We start from the raw sequence: 19,680 nt of genomic DNA on the forward strand, positions 1-19,680 counted from the left end.
CTCTGATTGGCTGAGCTGGTAGGAGTCTATTCTGATGTGTCACACACGTACCACAACAGCAGGATAGAACCTCCCTCCCTCCCTCCCTCCCTCCCTCCCTCCCTCCCTCCCTCCCTCCCTCCCTCCCTCCCTCCCTCCCTCCCTCCCTCCCTCGCTCTCTCTCTCTCTTTCTACCTCTCTTTATCTTTCCCTCACACACACGCACTCTCACACTCACACATACGCCAAAGCTGACACTGCAGCAGAAAAACAGGCCGGCAGGATTTCTCCCCGGCTGTAGCGTAGCATCAGAGAGGGACTCCATTGGCTGAGAGAGAGAAGGACGGTCTTCGTGGTTGCTCTGTCGAGGAGTACCCGACCAGAGGCAACGGGCTGTGTGTGTGTTAATGTGTTAGGTCCGTGTGTGTGTGAGCACCGCAGCAGGAGCAGCAGCACTGCAGATGCTGACTGAGTCCGGGGCTCGGCTCAACGCCTCATCCTCCCCTCCCCCCTTGGAGCATCGACGTGGAAAAGAAGATCCATCGCTCTCAACCTCTGTGTGTGTGTCAGTGAACGTGTGTGTGGGTGTTAGTGTAAGAGCAGAGCTGGTGTGTCATCCACTGCTCTGCCAGCGTATCCGTTTCGTCGGCCCTCTCCCTGTCCCAGAATGCTTCACTCTGCGCCCCTATGCTGAGGCGGCGTTGGGCAGTATGGGCGCTGCGCTGGCCGGGACCCCCCCCCACGGATCTAAGCTGCCCCCCCGGGACGGGCGCACACCGCACCCCTGCTGATGGGCGAGGACACTGACACCACCCGAACGCTCAACCACGGCTTCCTCCGAGACCACAACTATGTGACTGAAGGTAATTACATTTTCTATTTATTTATTTAACTAGGCAAATCAGTTAAGAACTAATTCTTATTTACATTGATGGCCTACCAGGGAACAGTGGGTTAACTGCCTTGTTCAGGTGCAGAACGACATATTTTTTACCTTGTCAGCTCAGAGATTCGATCCATTAACCTTTCGGTTACTGGCCCAATGCTCTAACCACTAGGCTACCTGCCGTCCCAGATAAGAGAGAGGGGAAGGGTTCAGTGCGCGTGTGTGTGTGTATATATGCGTGTGATCTAAATATTGTATGTTTTGTGTGTGTGCCTGTTCTACGACTGTTTATGTAAGTTTACGTGTGTGAGACAATGATTTCTTTTTTGTTAATATAGGATGGATCTCTAATCTTTTATAAGAGGATTTATGATATTTCATACAAGTGAAAGTCACTCATAGTTACTATAGTAGACCTAAACAGGGCCTGGAGCACTTCTCTCTCTCTCTCTCTCTCTCTGCTCTTTTCTTTTGTACTAATCTCTTTAAAATACCCTTTTTTTCCCTCTATTCTCTCCTCCCTCTCTCCTGTCATCCCTCTCCATCCTTTAGCTCGGATCTCTCCTTTATTTCTCGTTCTCTCTCTCTCTCTCTCGTCCCTCTGTGGTTGTGTCAGTATGTGATACTGTTCGAGGCCACACCTTTACCGTCAGAGTTTGTCTGTCTATGTACGCGTGTACAGTATGTTTGTGTGTGCAGGTTGGGGACTGTTTGTATCTGTGCATTGTGCATACAGTACATGCATATCTGCAAGTGACTCATCTGTTTGTATCTGTGCATTGTGCATACAGTACATGCATATCTGCAAGTGACTCATTTGTTTTTGGTCATTTTTGGTCAAAAATGAAAGCACACCAGACGTTTTTACTGAAATCTAACATTATTGTATTACATGCATCCAAGTCCCCTCTGACATGGTACATTTATAGGATATACACTAATAACACATTTAATACCGGTGAAAGTTGAGCTCTAAACCCCTACGCCCTCTCTCTCTCTCTCTCTCTCTCTCTCACACACTGGTTGTTGTTGAGTGTGCGTGGGCGAGCGGGCACCTGACCGTCGAGTGACGTGCGTCAGAACAGAGGAGGAAGTTGTCTGTGTTTCATCATGGCACCAGAGTTCAGGATTAATCTTCCAATATCCCTCTGTACTCCTGTTAATCTGAACTATACACTGCTAATCTGGCGGGAACACTGGGCTGTTTTCACACAGCAACATTGTTCAGCCGCATGACTCTGAGAGGCAGAGATTATAATTCCAGACTGTTAAGGGGTCGTGAGCCTTGCATGTCCCTGTCTAGATAATCCCATTACATCCTGTGTTTCTTTCTGCTGCTTATATCATTTTGCGTACACAGGACTGTGTGTGTGTTAGTGTGTATGAATGAACAATGTCTCATACAGGAGTGTGTGTGAGTGCGTGTCATACTACTGCCTCTGAAATACTTCTTTCTCTGTGTGTGAATGCATACTGAATACCGTACCTTGTCTTTAACGAGTGTGAGTGTGTGGAACGTGTTTCCCATTGAATGCACTCTGTCCTCCATACATCATCCATCCATCACCATGGAAACTGAACATGAAGCTAAACACGGTGTGTTCGGAGTGGCCTTGGGTGACTGACAGGTTAGCCCCGCCCTCTAATAATAGCTAAATTAATTAATCAAATCACAGCCAGTCACTGATTATTCACAGAGAATCGCTGATGAGCAGAAGTACAGGCCTACGTGACTCCTACCCAGACAAAGAGGTGCAATGTATTAGCGGGACCATTCACCTAGTCCTCAAGCATACATCGTAGTATTTGCATACTATGATGGTAACATAGCATGTCGCTGAAAATCTTCAAGAGAAGATAGTTTTATAGAATATCTACTATGGCGTTTTAGTATCTTAGGAGTGTAGACATGAGTGTAGAAACACAGGAATAAACAGATCCCATAGTCCCAGGAGGATTAGGATGTTGTATGTCTCGGTATACAATATGCTTCAGCATCATCCCCCTCCTCATCCACCCGACTCCATCTCTCCACTTCCCCCAGTCTCCCTCCCATCTAACCCTCTTTCGTCTATTCCTCCACCCCCTCTCCATTCTTCTCCTGATGTTACTCATTACATAGGCTAGTGATGAACAATTAACAGAACTATATTCATCCCTATTCAATAACTTTTTGTCTGTGTCTGTGTTTTTGTGTGTCTCTCTCTCTCTCTCTGTGTGTGTGTGTGTGTGTGTGTGTGTGTGTGTGTGTGTGTGTGTGTGTGTGTGTGTGTGCGTGCGTGCGTGCGTGCGTGCGTGCGTGCGTGCGTGCGTGTGTGTGCAGGGCTCTACATTTTTTTATTTTATTTGTAGTAGTGTTTGTGTATTCTGTCTGTTACTGTATATACAGTATGTGTTTGTGTGTATGTCTATCTTTTAGTGTGTGTGTTCGCTGTACGTGTGTGTATGTATGTGCACACACAGCAGTGTATCTGTAGCAATGTCAGGATCGAGGCCTCTCCAGTCTCCAGGGATTTTCTGCCCTAGGCGCAAAAAGGGGAGGATATTTAACCCCCCCACACTTTCCCCCTGTCCCACTCCCCCTCTCTTCCCCCTCCTGCCCTATAGAGTTTTTCTCTCTCCCTGTACAGCACTCTCCTCTCCTGTCCTTTGGCTGCGGGTGCCAGGACAGTGGCGGTAGGATGGCGAAACAGACATGTTAATGATAATAATATCACCAATGATCACAAGACCATGACAACGTGCATGATTTGTTTGAATCAGTCACTGCAGTACTAACAATGTCACCATTACTTTCATAGTAGTGCAGATGAAGGAAAGTGGACACTTTAAGTGGACACCACAAGTCTCCCTCCCTCCCTCCCTCCCTCCCTCCCTCCCTCCCTCCCTCCCTCCCTCCCTCCCTCCCTCCCTCCCTCCCTGTGTAATCCCTTTGGATGGTTCTGATGCAGTGTAATGGAGACCCTACTGCCCCCCTCTTGCAGGGCTGCTCGTGGCTTTTGCCTGAAGAGCCCCGCCCCGCCAGGCCCCGCCTCCTCCCCTCTCCCGGACTCCTCCCCCAGGATGTTGAACCCCATCCAGGTCCTGTGCTCCGACATCACTTCCCTCTCTCTGGAGCCCGAGCCGTTTGCCTCTTACACTGAAGGTGTGTTTATACTGTATACCGTATAAATGAATGACCAATGAATCACTTATTCAGATACATCGAGACTCAGAGCACTGTGTGTGTGTGCGTGCTTGTGTGCGTAAGTCTATATGTCTGTCTGTGTGAGTGCGTGTACGAGGGACTGTCTATTTGTCCATCTGTGTGAATATATGTGGGACTGTTTGTGTCGATTGTGTGACTGTGTGTCTGTTTCTGTGAGTATATGTATCTCAGCGTGTGTGTGTGTGTGTGTGTGTGTGTGTGTGTGTGTGTGTGTGTGTGTGTGTGTGTGTGTGTGTGTGTGTGTGTGTGTGCATGACATTGATTTCCTGAAATAGAGTTTGACCAGACGAACTCCAGTCTCACAGAGGACGTGTCTTTTCCTACACTCATTATCTCTGGAGTCAATGCTGTAGGGCAGAGGACGATCCCTGCACAGACCTATCCATCCATTCCTCACGGGGATATTAGACAATAGACAGTATATGATGGATTATGAGACGCGTATCTATGGATAATATGGATTCGGTATAGATACGGTATAGTTTTGACATAGAATCTAATCCTTGACATGTATAGGGGCTATATGAGTATGTACTGTAGATATATGACATATCAGAGCTCTCCTCTCTCTCTCTCCTCTCTCTGGTGCTCATAGATTGTTTCCATAACCAAGCATCTCCCTCTTTATTTTGGAGGGCGATGGAGTGTATGTGGACAGACACGTACAAACACACAGCCCCGCCCACACACACACACGTCCCCTGCTGGGTGTCGGGTTTGGTATTATTAGTTTGACCATGCTGTTAAGAGAGTGGTATTGGCAGTGATGTTTACCCAGACCAGAGATTGCTATAATTGGAACAGTAGGATGCCTCATCCTCCCCTCGTTCTCCCTCCCCCCCAAAAAAAACGGACTACCTGCCCTCCTTCAGCACTTTGTGTCCGTGTTGGTGTGTGCGTCACAGTGTGTGCATTGGTGCTTATGTGGTGTGTGAAAAGATTCTTATGATTTGGTTCTGGGGGCTGAGAATAGTGTGGGTAGGACACGTGTGTGTTTATGTGTTAGTTTTGTGAAGGACATGTTCATTAGCGTGTGCGTTTGTATGTCACTGAGGAGGCTGGTGGGAGGAGCTATACCACATATTTGACACCGTTCCAATCATTCCAGCCATTACAATGACCCCGTCCTCCTATACCTCTTCCCACCAGCCCCCACTGGTATGTCTGTGTGTGTACGGGGACAATAAATGCGGGTGTATATGCTCAGAGTGTAGTTAGGTGATGAGTCAGTCAGCAAGGCCACTCTACCAGTGTTCTGGATCTCTGGTCGGTGGGTCCTGATGGTAATTGAATGGGAGACCAGGCCTGCTACGACACCACAGGACACATCCACTCAGCTTCCCACTGCGCCACAGAGCCGTGATATGGACTCTGCAGGGTCTCTGCACGGGGAGGGAATCTCTGCTTGGACCAACAGTACTGCTGCGGTACACTTCCACAGTGTCGGTGATGTGTGTCGCAGTAGTGAGAGAGAGGAGAGAGAGAGAAAGTGCTCCAAATTCCATTTAGCTACTGTATGTCTGCTATCTGGTGATGCTAAGATGAGCTCGATGTGCGTGTGCTCGGAGAAACTGTACGTGCCGTGTGTGAGCGTGTGTGCGTGCCTTGATGTGTGTGCTCTGAGATATATGGGTGTGAGAGCAACTGCGTATGTACTGTGAGGTCTGGGTGTCTTGTGTGTGTGTGTGTGTGTGTGTGTGTGTGTGTGTGTGTGTGTGTGTGTGGAGCCGGCCCGTGCAGTGAGTTGCTGCGACGCGCTCCAGATTTAATTTGGGCTGTTTGTGGGCTAGGCACGGCAGGCCCATTATGTCCCCCAGATTGATGATTCCTGCTTCCCCTGCTACTGTCTTCCTCTCCTACCGGGCTGCTGCTGCTGCTAGAGCCAGACCACTTCAGCCTGTTGCCATGGCAACCCCATGCACGAGCAATACCCCCCACCCCCCCCACCCCTCCACTCCCCTGTGCACACACACAAACACGCAAACGCACGCACATTGCCTGACAAACAGTGGAGCAGAGAGAGCGAGAGAGAGAGGGAGCGAGCGAGAGAGACAGAGTGAGAGAGAGAGAGAGAATTATTTTCATCACAGCAGTTCCGTTATTATTATCAGTACTATGATTTATAGACACTTTACTAATGGTTAATGGTTTATACACAGTTTATAAGCAGACCTCCTAATTCAAATGACCTATTATCAATAGAACCAGTTAGGATGTGTGCACCCTTGGCGGGGTCGGCTACAGCCGGATGCGTCCCTTTTCTTTAGGGGAAATGGAACGCGAGCCTGTGACGCGACTTCGGCTTTTGGGCGTTAACAAGGTCGACACTCCGTCTTAACCCCTCCTCCACATTCACTGGATTGGTTGAACAGTGTAGAAGACCACCTCTCCCGACAGTTTTTTCCCTCTCTCGTCAGGCCATTCAAATTGAATCAGGCTTTCCACTGACTGTGAATACCACTGTAATCGAATGTAAGATTGAATCAGTCAGCGGTAAGTAAGAGATGCTTTCGGACAGGACGGTCCCTGTCTGCTACAACAGGCCTTCTCCTCCTCAGACTGGCCTGTCGTGTCTCTGAAAGACACAGGGAGGGTTAGCAGAGTTCGGAGGGTAAGGAGAGTTCACGTAGAAACATTCACTCTTCTTCACTCACCGTTGTTCACTGTTCAGTTTGTAGCTGGGCATCAGTGTTGTCGCAGGACGTCAGAAGCAAGCTTAGATAATAACACCTGTGTCTGATGTGAGATCTTCTGTGTGTGGGTGTATATTTGTGTGTGGGTGGGTTTAGTTAAATGTTCATTGTTATTCATTTATGTCGTTACTTGCTGCATTGTTGGGCGATGCTGCTTACAGTGCCAGCTGACAATGAACAATTCATTATGGTGAATGTTTATCTTCGTTCTGTTTGCTTATAGCTACTCTTTCTCTCCCTTCTCCATTCTCTCTCCCTCCCATCTCTCTCCATCTCTCTCTCCCTCCCTCTCTCTTTGCCGTCTGCAGCTGACATCATCTCCACTGTAGAGTTCAACCACACTGGAGAGCTCCTGGCCACAGGGGATAAGGGGGGGCGAGTGGTCATCTTCCAGAGGGAACCTGAGGTAGGTACACGCACACACACAGCCACCCACGCAGACCTGGCACTGGGTGTGTTCATTCGGGCTTCGGGTCAGTTTTAAGCGACTTCGTGAAATAACCACAGTTCCGATTGAATTGACTCCAGCACTACACTACACGTGTGTGTGTGTGTGTGTGTGTGTGTGTGTTGGATTTAACTCTCTCTTTCTCTCTGTATCGTGCTGCAGTGTAAGACAGAGCCGTATTCCCAGGGCGAGTATAATGTCTACAGCACATTCCAGAGCCACGAGCCAGAGTTTGATTACCTTAAGAGTCTGGAGATCGAGGAGAAGATCAACAAGATACGATGGCTGCCTCAGCAGAACGCCGCCCACTTCCTCCTTTCCACCAATGGTGAGGGACCTCTGCCTTAACACCAGGAAGCAATTGGAATGTTACCGTAATAACATGGCAATATCATTTGCAATCATCCATACATTGTCAATGTAATTCCCATATGACCTGCTTCATACACTGGTAGATGCACCACTCATGGTCTACATTGAATCTACCTACCTATTAACTGACCACAGATGAGATGATTTGAAACATATGATAGTTGATTGCCGTGTCTGTCTCTCAGATGAGATGGTTTGAGGCATATGATTGGTGAATTATCCTGTCTGTCAGACAAGGCTGTTTGAGGCAGATGCTAGGTTCATTGTGATGTCGGTCTCTCAGATAAGACATCTGAGGCATATGATTGGCTGATTGCCCTGTCTCTCTCTTAGATAAGGCTATTGAAGTTTATGATGATTGGTGTATTGTGCTGTCTGTCTGTCTGTCTATCAGATAAGACCATTAAGCTATGGAAGGTGAGTGAGCGGGACAAGAGGCCTGAAGGCTACAACCTGAAGGATGAGGAGGGCAGGATAAAGGACCTCTCCACTGTCACCTCACTACAGGTAGACACATTTATTATTCTATCTATCTATCTATCTATCTATCTATCTATCTATCTATCTATCTATCTATCTATCTATCTATCTATCTATCTATCTATCTATCGTATCGTTATCATGTCACCCTGGACATTTCTTTCTTTCTTTCTTTCTTTCTTTCTTTCTTTCTTTCTTTCTTTCTTTCTTTCTTTCTTTCTTTCTTTCTTTCTTTCTTTCTTTCTTTCTTTCTTTCTTTCTTTCTTTCTTTCTTTCTTTCTTTCTCTTCCCATTGTATCTACAATGCCTTGCAAAAATATTCACCCCCTTGGTGTTTTTCCTATTTTGTTGCATTACAAACTGTAATTTAAATATATTTTTATTTGGATTTCATGTAATGGAAATACACAAAATAGTCCAAATTGGTGAAGTGAAATGAAGAAATTACTTGTTTAAAAAAAAAAAATTAACGGAAAAGTGGTGCGTACGTACTTTTTCACCCCCTTTTCTATGAAGCCCCTAAATAAGATCTAGTGCAACCAATTACATTCAGAAGTCACATAATTAGTTAAATAAAGTCCACCTGTGTGCAATCTAGGTGTCATATGATCTGTCACGTGATCTCAGTATATATACACCTGTTCTGAAAGGCCCCAGAGTCTGCAACACCACTAAGCAAGGGGCACCACCAAGCAAGCGGCACTATGAAGACCAAGGAGCTCTCCAAACATGTCAGGTACAAAGTTGTGAAGAAGTACAGATCAGGGTCGGGTTATAAAAAAATATCGGAAACTTTTAACATCCCACCGAGCCCCATTAAATCCATTATTATAAAATGGAAAGAATATGGCACCACAACAAACCTGCCAAGAGTGGGCTGCCCACCAAAACTCACAGACCAGGCAAAGAGGGCATTAATCAGAGGCAACAAAGAGACCAAAGATAACCCTGAAGGAGTTGCAAAGCTCCACAGCGGAGATTGGAGTATCTGTCCATATGACCACTTTAAGCCGTACACTCCACAGAGCTGGGTTTTACGGAAGAGTGGCCAGAAAAAAAAGAGCAAACATGTTTGGTGCTCGCCAAAAGTCATGTGGGAGACTCCCCAAACATATGGAAGAAGGTACTCTGGTCAGATGAGACAAAAATGTAGCTTTTTGGCCATCAAGGAAAACGCTATGTCTGGCGCGAACCCAACAACTCTCATCACCCTGAAAACACCATCCATGATGCTGCCACCACCATGCTGTGGGGATGTTTTTCATCGGCAGGGACTGGGAAACTGGTCAGAATTGAAGGAATGATGGATGGCGCTAAATACAGGGAAATTCTTGAGGGAAAACTGTTTCAGTCTTCCAGAGATTTGAGACTGGGACGGAGGTTCACCTTCCAGCAGAACAATGACCCTAAGCATAGTGCTAAAGCAACACTCAAGTGGTTTAAGAGGAAACATTTAAATGTCTTGGAATGGCCTAGTCAAAGCCCAGGCCTCAATCCAATTGAGAATCTGTGGTATGACTTAAAGATTGCTGTACACCAGCGGAGCCCATCCATCTTGAAGGAGCTGGAGCAGTTTTGCCTTGAAGAATGGGCAAAATCCCAGTGGCTAGATGTGTCAAGCTTATAAAGACATACCCCAAGATACTTGCAGCTGTAATTGCTGCAAAAGGTGGCTCTACAAAGTATTGACTTTGGGGGATTGAATAGTTATGCAAGCTCAAGTTCTCTATTTTTTCATCTTATTTCTTGTTTATTTCACACAAAAAAATATTTTGCGTGGTGGTAGACTTGTTGTGTAAATCAAATGATACAAACCCCCCAAAATCTATTTTAATTCCAGGTTGTAAGGCAACAAAATAGGAAAAAGGCCAAGAGGGTGAATACTTTCGCAAGCCACTGTATGTTCTGTATCTATGTTATGCCTGTGTTACATGCACACACACACACTCATACACACACACACTCACTCACACACGCACACACGCGTTCTAGGTCGGACAGCATAAGTAGGTCAGTGGTGCGTTTATAAAAGTGGGCCATTGGCACAAGGTTTATGTATGTTTGTCTGCTTGGCAACAGTAAATACTGCCAGCTGTTATGGCCAGAGAAAATAACAGACTATTGTTTTCTCCACAAGTGATAATATCACATTTTTACAGGTATTCCTAATGTTTATATCTCTGTGGTTTTCCATTTGTGATCTCTTTAAAGATACAGTTATTTCAAAGCTCCCATTTTGGACAAATCTTGATTCTATGAATGTAAAACCTTATTTGATCTCATAATTTTGAGTCTACTCACCACATAGTACATTTCTCTGTGTTTTGTGACTGTATCTTCTGTGTTGTGTTTTCAGACTGTATCTTCTGTGTTGTGTTTTCAGACTGTATCTTCTGTGTTGTGTTTTGTGACTGTATCTTCTGTGTTGTGTTTTCTGACTGTATCTTCTGTGTTGTGTTTTGTGACTGTATCTTCTGTGTTGTGTTTTCAGACTGTATCTTCTGTGTTGTGTTTTCAGACTGCATCTTCTGTGTTGTGTTTTCAGACTGCATCTTCTGTGTTGTGTTTTCTGACTGTATCTTCTGTGTTGTGTTTTCAGACTGTATCTTCTGTGTTGTGTTTTCTGACTGTATCTTCTGTGTTGTGTTTTCTGACTGTATCTTCTGTACTCTGTCTAGGTGCCGGTGTTGAAGCCCATGGATCTGATGGTGGAGGTCAGTCCTCGGCGTGTGTTTGCCAACGCCCACACCTACCACGTCAACTCCATCTCCGTCAACTCCGACCACGAGACCTACATGTCAGCTGACGACCTGAGGATCAACCTCTGGCATCTGGGCATCACCGACCGCAGCTTCAGTATCCTTTAGATCAGTCAATTGATCAACACACACACACACACGCACACGCACGCACACACACAAATGAACCTACTCACATATAGAAACAGATTCCAACCGAACACACACAGTGACGTGGGGGAGGGGAATGGTTGCCGAGGAGTGAAAATGCAGCTTAATAAATTATTAAAACTGTTCCATGAATATTTCACTCCTTTTCTGGATTACAATGCGGCTGAATAGAACACACACACACTCCTCGCCCCAGACAGGATTTGCGTTGTTACAATTCAGATACATTTGGGATTATCCTCCCACTACCCCTAGAGGTGTGTATATGTATAATAGTATATGCATTGATATCAGTGTATTTTCGCATAGAATTTTGAATATGTACTGCATGTACAGTACCAGTCAAAAGTTTTAGAACACCTACTCATTCAAGGGTTTTTCTTTATTCTTACTCTTTTCTACATTGTAGAATAATAGTGAAGACATCAAAACTATGAAATAACACATAAGGAATCATGTAGTAACCAAAAAACGTGTTAAACAAATCAAAATATATTTTAGATGTTAAATTCTTCAAAGTAACCACCATTTGCCTTGATGACATCTTTGCACACTCTTGGCATTCTCTCAACCACCTTTACCTGGAATGCTTTTTCAACAGTCCTGAAGGAGTTCCCACATATGCTGAGCACTTGTTGGCTGCTTTTCCTTCCCTCTGCAGTCCAACTCATCCCAAACCATCTCAATTGGGTTGAGGTCAGGTGACTGTGGAGGCCAGGTCATCTGATGCAGCACTCCGTCACTCTTTTTCTTGGTCAAATAGCCCTTACACAGCCTGGAGGTGTGTTGGGTCATTGTCCTGTTGATAAACAAATTAAAGTCCCACTAAGCGCAAACCAGATGGGATGGCGTATCGCTGCAGAATGCTGTGGTAGCCATGCTGGTTAAGTGTGCCTTGATGTTATTTACGACTGCACTTGAAGAAACTTTCAAAATTCTTGAAACTTTCCGGATTGATTGACCTAATGATGGACTGTTGTTTCTCTTTGCTTATTTGAGCTGTTCTTGCCATAATATGGACTTGGTCTTTTACCACATAGGCCTATCTTCTGTATACCACCCCTACCTTGTCACAGCACAACAGATTGGCTCAAATGCATTAAGAGGGAAAGAAATTCCACAAATTAACTTTTATTAACAAGGCAGACCTGTTAATTGAAATGCATTCCAGGTGACTATCTCATGAAGCTGGTTGAGAGAAAGCCAAGAGTGTGCAAAGCTTTCATCAAGGCAAAGGGTGGCTACTTTGAAGAATCTCAAATATAAAATATATTTAAATTTGTTGAACAATTTTTTGGTTACTTTATGATTCCGTATGTGTTATTCATAGAAAAAAGTAAGTAAAAAGAAAAACAATTGAATGAGTAGATGTGTCCAAACTTTTGACGGGTACTGTATGTGTACTATGTTTTTAATCAAACACAAACACACAAACACACAAAATCAAAATATTATGTATGCTGTTTTATATTGTATATTATAAACTGGGTGTTTCGAGCCCTGAATGCTGATTGGCTGACAGCCGTGGTACATCAGAACGTATACCACGGGTATGACAAAACATTTATTTTACAGCTCCAAGTTGGTAGCCAGTTTATAATAGCAATAAGGCTCCTCGGGGGTTTGTGGTATACGGCCAATATACCACGGCTAAGGGCCTGTATCCAGCCATGAATAAGAACAGCCCTTAGCCGTGGTTTTTTGGCCATAAACCACACCCCCTCGTGCCTTATTGCTTAATTGTTTAATTACTATCATAATGTGTGTATATACAGTACTCTCTGCTGTAGTCCTGAACCCCTGTGCCCCAGACATCGTGGACATTAAGCCAGTGAACATGGAGGATCTGACAGAGGTGATAACAGCAGCAGAGTTCCACCCTCACCACTGTAACCTGTTGGTCTACAGCAGCAGTAAGGGAACTCTACGGCTCTGTGACATGAGAGAGGCCGCACTGTGTGACAAACACTCCAAACGTGAGTACTCACACACACAGGCATAGACATACAGACAGACATAGCCTACCATCAGACATACACACACATTTTGTTCTTCTATCCCTTTGGGACCTAAAATTGATTTCCATTCAAAATGAACCCAAACCCGTTACGCAAACACTAAACCTAACTCCTAGCCCTAAACCTAACCACTAACCCTTACCCTAAACCTAACCACTAACCCTTACCCTAAACCTAACCACTAACCCTTACCCTAAACCTAACCACTAACCCTTACCCTAAACCTAACCACTAACCCTTACCCTAAACCTAACCACTAAGCTTAAAATAGACTTCGACCTCATGGGAACATGGGAAATGTGGGAAATGCCCAAAAGGATAGAAGAACCCACCCATCTACACACCCACCCACCTACACACACACACACACACACACACACACACACACACACACACACACACACACACACACACACACACACACACACACACACACACACACACACACACACACACACACACACACACACACACACCTCTACCCCCACCTCTACCTCCAAACACTCACCCCCCTCTCCTCTCCTCCTCTAGTGTTTGAGGAGCCGGAGGACCCCAGTAACCGCTCCTTCTTCTCGGAAATCATCTCGTCTGTGTCGGACGTCAAGTTCAGCCACAGCGGGCGCTACCTGCTGACCAGAGACTACCTCACCGCCAAGGTGTGGGACCTCAACATGGAGAACAAGCCCCTGGAGATATATCAAGTGAGGAGCCCAACTTCACTATCAGCACAAAGACATAGACAATATAGTATTACTATCACAGAGACATAGATAGTATACTATTACTATCACAGAGACATAAACAGTATACTATTACTATCACAGAGACATAGACAGTACACTATTACTATCACAGAGACATAGACAGTATACTATTACTATCACAGAGACATAGACAGTACACTATTACTATCACAGAGACATAGACAGTGTACTATTACTATCACAGAGACATAGACAGTGCACTATTACTATCACAGAGACATAGACAGTATACTATTACTATCACAGAGACATAGACAGTACACTATTACTATCACAGAGACATAGACAGTGTACTATTACTATCACAGAGACATAGACAGTGTACTATTACTATCACAGAGACATAGACAGTATACTATTACTATCACAGAGACATAGACAGTGTACTATTACTATCACAGAGACATAGACAGTGCACTATTACTATCACAGAGACATAGACAGTATACTATTACTATCACAGAGACATAGACAGTACACTATTACTATCACAGAGACATAGACAGTGTACTATTACTATCACAGAGACATAGACAGTGTACTATTACTATCACAGAGACATGGACAGTATACTATTACTATCACAGATTACTATCACAGAGACATAGACAGTGTACTATTACTATCACAGAGACAGAGACAGAGACAGTATACTATTACTATCACAGAGACATAAACAGTATACTATTACTATCACAGCGACATAAACAGTGTACTATTACTATCACAGCGACATAAACAGTGTACTATTACTATCACAGAGACATAGACAGTACACTATTACTATCACAGAGACATAGACAGTGTACTATTACTATCACAGAGACATAGACAGTGTACTATTACTATCACAGAGACATAGACAGTATACTATTACTATCACAGAGACATAGACAGTACACTATTACTATCACAGAGACATAGACAGTGTACTATTACTATCACAGAGACAGAGACAGAGACAGTATACTATTACTATCACAGAGACGTAAACAGTATACTATTACTATCACAGAGACATAGACAGTATACTATTACTATCACAGCGACATAAACAGTGTACTATTACTATCACAGAGACATAGACAGAACACTATTACTATCACAGAGACATAGACAGAACACTATTACTATCACAGAGACATAGACAGTGTACTATTACTATCACAGAGACATAAACAGTGTACTATTACTATCACAGAGACATAGACAGTATACTATTACTATCACAGAGACATAAACAGTATACTATTACTATCACAGAGACATAGACAGTACACTATTACTATCACAGAGACAGAGACAGTATACTATTACTATCACAGAGACATAAACAGTATACTATTACTATCACAGCGACATAAACAGTGTACTATTACTATCACAGAGACAGTATACTATTACTATCACAGAGACAGTATACTATTAATATCACAGAGACATAGACAGTATACTATTAGTATCACAGAGACAGTATACTATTACTATGGCATAGACATAGACAGTATACTATTACATGGACAGTATGCTATTACTATAGCAGAGATATGGAGAGTATACTATTACTATCAGCACAGATGCATTACCCTAACGTAACAGGCGTAACAGGCGTAAAATAAATGTCTGAAACTAGATTCCCTACATGCTAGTCTTAATAACCCAGTGGGAGGTTCTTTTCTGCACTGTTCAACCAATCCAGTAAATGTGGAGGAGTTAAGATGGAGTGTCGCCTTGTTAACGTCCAAAAGCAGAAGTCACGTCACAGGCTCTCTTTCCAGAGACGTAGACAGTTTGTGTCCTACTACTATTAGCATATACAGTAAGCTATGCGAGTGTGCGTGCATTGTGCGAAGCAGACGTGGGTCAAATATGTATTGGCATATTATTAGGATTGTGGAACTGTCGAATATGCCATACATTGATGTCAGTCGGGGGGGGGGGGATCTGTCTGAAAATGGAATCGATATTTTCGGAGCTTAAGTTGCTGGGCTCTCATATGCATGTGTGTGTAGTGTGTGTTACACATGTTTAGCCTCTGGGCCTGAATGACAATACCTCTATACATACATAGGGTCTTACTACCACTCCCTTTGCTGATAGCAACATCATTGAGGAAAAGTTGTACTTACTATGACTGTGATATGTGGTTGTCTCGCCTAGTTCCCCTAAGATGAATGCACTAGCTAGTAAGTCAATCTGGATGAGAGCGTCTGCTAAATGACTAACATTGGAAATACACTGTGTATGTCACATCTGTATATGTTGTGTATGATACACGTGTTCCTGTATGTTCTGTGTGTGTTTAGCATGCTTAAGGGCATAATGAGTGCACATGATAAGTGTGTAGTGTGTATATAGGTGTGTGCGTGTTATGTGTGCCCGTGTAGTGTGTGTGCGTACACGTGTGGCATGCTCTGCTGTGCAGTCAGGAGTGGGTGGTTAAGATGCGCTGGTGCTATTTATAGACAGGAGCTCCACTCATAAACTGCACTGGGAGAGGAGGGGGGATACCTTACTGAGACCTACCCATATCTGCAATGCAGCAAGGAGACAGAGAGAGAGGTGGGAGATGGGTGAGAATGAGGGACTCTCAAACTCTGTATTTCCTCATTTGGCTGTGTTTACTCATGTCATCCCTTCATTGAAATGAATTGAGAAAGGGAGGGGAGGGGAGAGGATGAGGGGGAGGAAAGGGTAACAGACAGAAATACTAAAAGGTCAAAAAGGAAAGAAATTAGGGAGTGGAGAGGGGTGGGTTGTCAGGGGAGAGAAGAGGCAATGTTCACCTTAACACAGCATATTTTCATTGGTCAGCGAGAACGGTATGGAAACAAACATGCCAATATGGTTTGATTTACAACCAAACTGTGACCATGGTTTGGTCGTAGAGGGATTGGCCATGAATTGAGCTTAGTATGTATAAAGATATCATTGTACATTTATTTCAGGCCCTTGCATCACCATGCACAGAGAGAGAGAGAGAGAGAGAGAGAGAGTGAGAGAGAGAGAGAAACAGGGAGAGAGTGTGAGAGAGAGAGAGAGAGAGAGAGAGAGAGAGAGAGAGAGATAGACAGGGAGAGAGGGAGAGAGAGAGAGAGAGAGAGAGATAGACAGGGAGAGATAGAGAGAGATAGACAGGGAGAGAGAGATAGAGAGAGAGAGACAGGGAGAGAGAGACAGAGAGAGAGACACAGAGAGAGAGAGAGAGAGAGAGAGAGAGAGAGAGAGAGAGATAGACAGTGAGAGATAGAGAGAGATAGACAGGGAGAGAGAGACAGAGAGAGATAGACAGGGAGAGAGAGAGAGAGAGAGAGAGAGAGAGAGAGAGAGAGACAGAGAGAGAGAGAGAGACCCCTAAATGGATTAGATTACAATGTGGTTCAGTAGTTCTCCACATTCTCAGAATGAATATCCTGTGTTAACATTGGTCGACAGAGCTATGTCTGTGAGTACTATGCCGTGGATTCTGTGTCCGGTCTGTGTGGGCTGTGAACGGTGTGTTGATTAAATCTTGGTGTGTGTTCCTGCAGGTGCATGATTACCTCCGCAGCAAGCTGTGCTCCCTTTATGAGAACGACTGCATATTCGACAAGTTTGAGTGTGCCTGGAACGGCTCAGACAGGTAGGCGAAGAGTGAGTGTGAGTGTGTGTGTGTTTTGCCCTTGCCGTTCTTACTACCCCTTTAATTGTTCAGGGAGTGAATGTGTGAGCACGGTAGAATTGGGCTTCTAGAGTCTTTTCTCTCTTTTCTCTCCATCCCCCTCTCTCCCAGTGTGATCATGACGGGGGCCTACAACAACTTCTTCCGGATGTTTGACCGGAACACAAAGCGTGACGTGACCCTGGAGGCGTCCAGGGAGAGCAGTAAGCCCCGGGCCGTTCTCAAGCCTCGCCGCGTCTGCCAGGGTGGGAAACGTCGCAAGGATGACATCAGCGTGGACAGCCTGGACTTCACCAAGAAGATCCTGCACACGGCCTGGCACCCCACGGAGAACATCATCGCCATCGCTGCCACCAACAACCTGTACATCTTCCAGGACAAATTCAACTAGGAGATGCACGGCCGAGAGAGGGAAAGTGCAGGAGGCTGGAGACACACATACACACACACACACTCTCCAGACGACAGGGCAATACTGTGGAGACACACTCCAGAGTGCTCACTCCCTGCCTTCCACACTTCCAACCAATGAAGTGTTTGAAGCCCCCCCCCCCCCCGAAATACTGGATGGACCCGCCTTGCCCTAGGGCCAAACAGGGGGAGCTGAATTACCCAATGAGAATGATGTTGGTTTATGGTTTCTCTTAGTCTTAATCATGGATGTGTTGACTGTTGACCTCTTGATTGTGGCTGATCTGATTGTGTTTGTTTCGCTATTGGTCGTTTTTTCATTCCGAGGGATTGACCTCTTGGCGGGAGGAGCTTTTACATGTGTCTGTCTTTTTCTGTTCATCTGCCTCATCCTCTTCTTCCTCCTCCTCTTCTCTCCCTCTGTTTCTGTACATGTTTGTGCTCAGTCCAACCCCCCTCTCCTACACTCTTAGAAGAAATGGTTCCAAAAGGATTTTTCAGCTGTCCCCAGTGTCTCTTTTTTGGTTCAGCGTAGAATCCTTTTGGGTTCCACGTAGAACCCTCTGTGGAAAGGGTTCTGCATGAAAGCTAAAATGGCTCTACCGGGAACCAAAAAGGGTTGTTCAAAGGGTTCTCTAATGGGGACAGCCAAAGAACCATTTTAGGTTCTAGAGTGTTTTTAAGAGTGTACAGTCTGACGGACTAATTTGATCATTGACGTCGGTGTAAAAAACCCTTTGTGGTTCCTGGTGGTGACTATCGTGGAAACGGAACGCTTGCTGGATGTTTCAAGTTTTATTATAGTTTTTCCAGTTAAAATCACCAATTCACATATTTTTGTAAATTCTCGTTAATGATGTTGATGGTAATATTGATGGTGATGACAATGACAGTTATTGGTATACGTATAACAGTGACATGTCACAGTTGGACTTGGGTTCCACTAGGCTGTCTGTCACAGCTTGGTGACATTTACTCCTTACGTTTCCGTTGATTGTGGACACTGCTGGGGATCTTGCCTGTGTCGTGTGCTACTTTGCAATGAAACACAATTAATGAAGCAAAAACAAAGTCCAACAATCAAGCAAAAAAATATGCTGCATGATGAACAAAAATGATGTGTTTATATACATTTACTGGCTGCCTTTCTAACCATAAACAGGCTGTAAAAAGGCTTCTGGAGCTCTGCCTCTACACAGCACTAGTTACCATAGACGACAACAATGAGCTCTCCTTTTGTTTGTGTTCACAAGACACAAAAAGCATGTTTAACAGTGTTCGGTTTTTACGGTGTACATTTGAAATGAAGCCGAACTTAAATCAGTTAAAAATTTAAGAAACTGAACCGGAGGAATTGGGAATGTTTTATCAGCGTTGTTATCTAGACCTTTAAAAGGAGCTAATTGGCTCTGCGACATATTGATAAGAAACAAACCAGTCATCTGTAATGACGATGGTGTCCATGACAATGTGAGAGAGATTATTGCACTCTACTCTCCAGCAATTTCATTTATTTCTATATTTTTGGAAACACCCATCACTTGTGTTTGATTCCATGTCCTGCTGCCCTGGCATTGATTCACATCTTTGTTTTGTTCACGTATTTTCAAGAAGAAGAAAAAGTCAAATGAACAATTATAAATATGTTAATATGTTTTTTTTCCCTGAATAAAGATTTCAACAAAATTTGCATCATATGGGTTAGGGTTAGGCTGTGGTGTCTATTAAACGTCTGTCACTGCAGATAAATCAATTCTAATATGATCACTATTCAAAAATCGGTTTTCCTTCATGTATAGTGCTTAAAGTATTAACTGCTGTCTGTGTACTTTGTAGATCCAACAGTCTTCA

At 44.4% G+C, this 19,680-nt stretch overlaps 1 protein-coding gene across 2 annotated transcripts; it reads left to right on the forward strand.

Moving 5' to 3' along the window:
- Positions 1-165: 165 nt before the first annotated feature.
- LOC129857943 (serine/threonine-protein phosphatase 2A 55 kDa regulatory subunit B gamma isoform) lies at positions 166-19,526 on the forward strand. Of its 2 annotated transcripts, XM_055926659.1 has the most exons (10): positions 752-842; positions 3,850-4,010; positions 7,075-7,172; positions 7,377-7,542; positions 7,981-8,093; positions 10,745-10,922; positions 12,787-12,951; positions 13,525-13,694; positions 17,288-17,379; positions 17,530-19,526. In XM_055926659.1, exons 2-10 carry the CDS (start codon positions 3,929-3,931, stop codon positions 17,807-17,809), a joined length of 1,344 nt encoding a protein of 447 aa, XP_055782634.1. In that variant the 5' UTR covers positions 752-842; positions 3,850-3,928; the 3' UTR covers positions 17,810-19,526. The 2 variants fall into 2 exon arrangements, with proteins under 2 accessions (XP_055782635.1, XP_055782634.1); XM_055926660.1 differs by lacking the exon at positions 3,850-4,010 and having other exon boundaries at positions 166-842.
- Positions 19,527-19,680: the final 154 nt, after the last annotated feature.

The sequence above is a fragment of the Salvelinus fontinalis genome, chromosome 6 (assembly GCF_029448725.1).
Source record: "Salvelinus fontinalis isolate EN_2023a chromosome 6, ASM2944872v1, whole genome shotgun sequence".
Lineage (NCBI taxonomy): Eukaryota > Metazoa > Chordata > Actinopteri > Salmoniformes > Salmonidae > Salvelinus > Salvelinus fontinalis.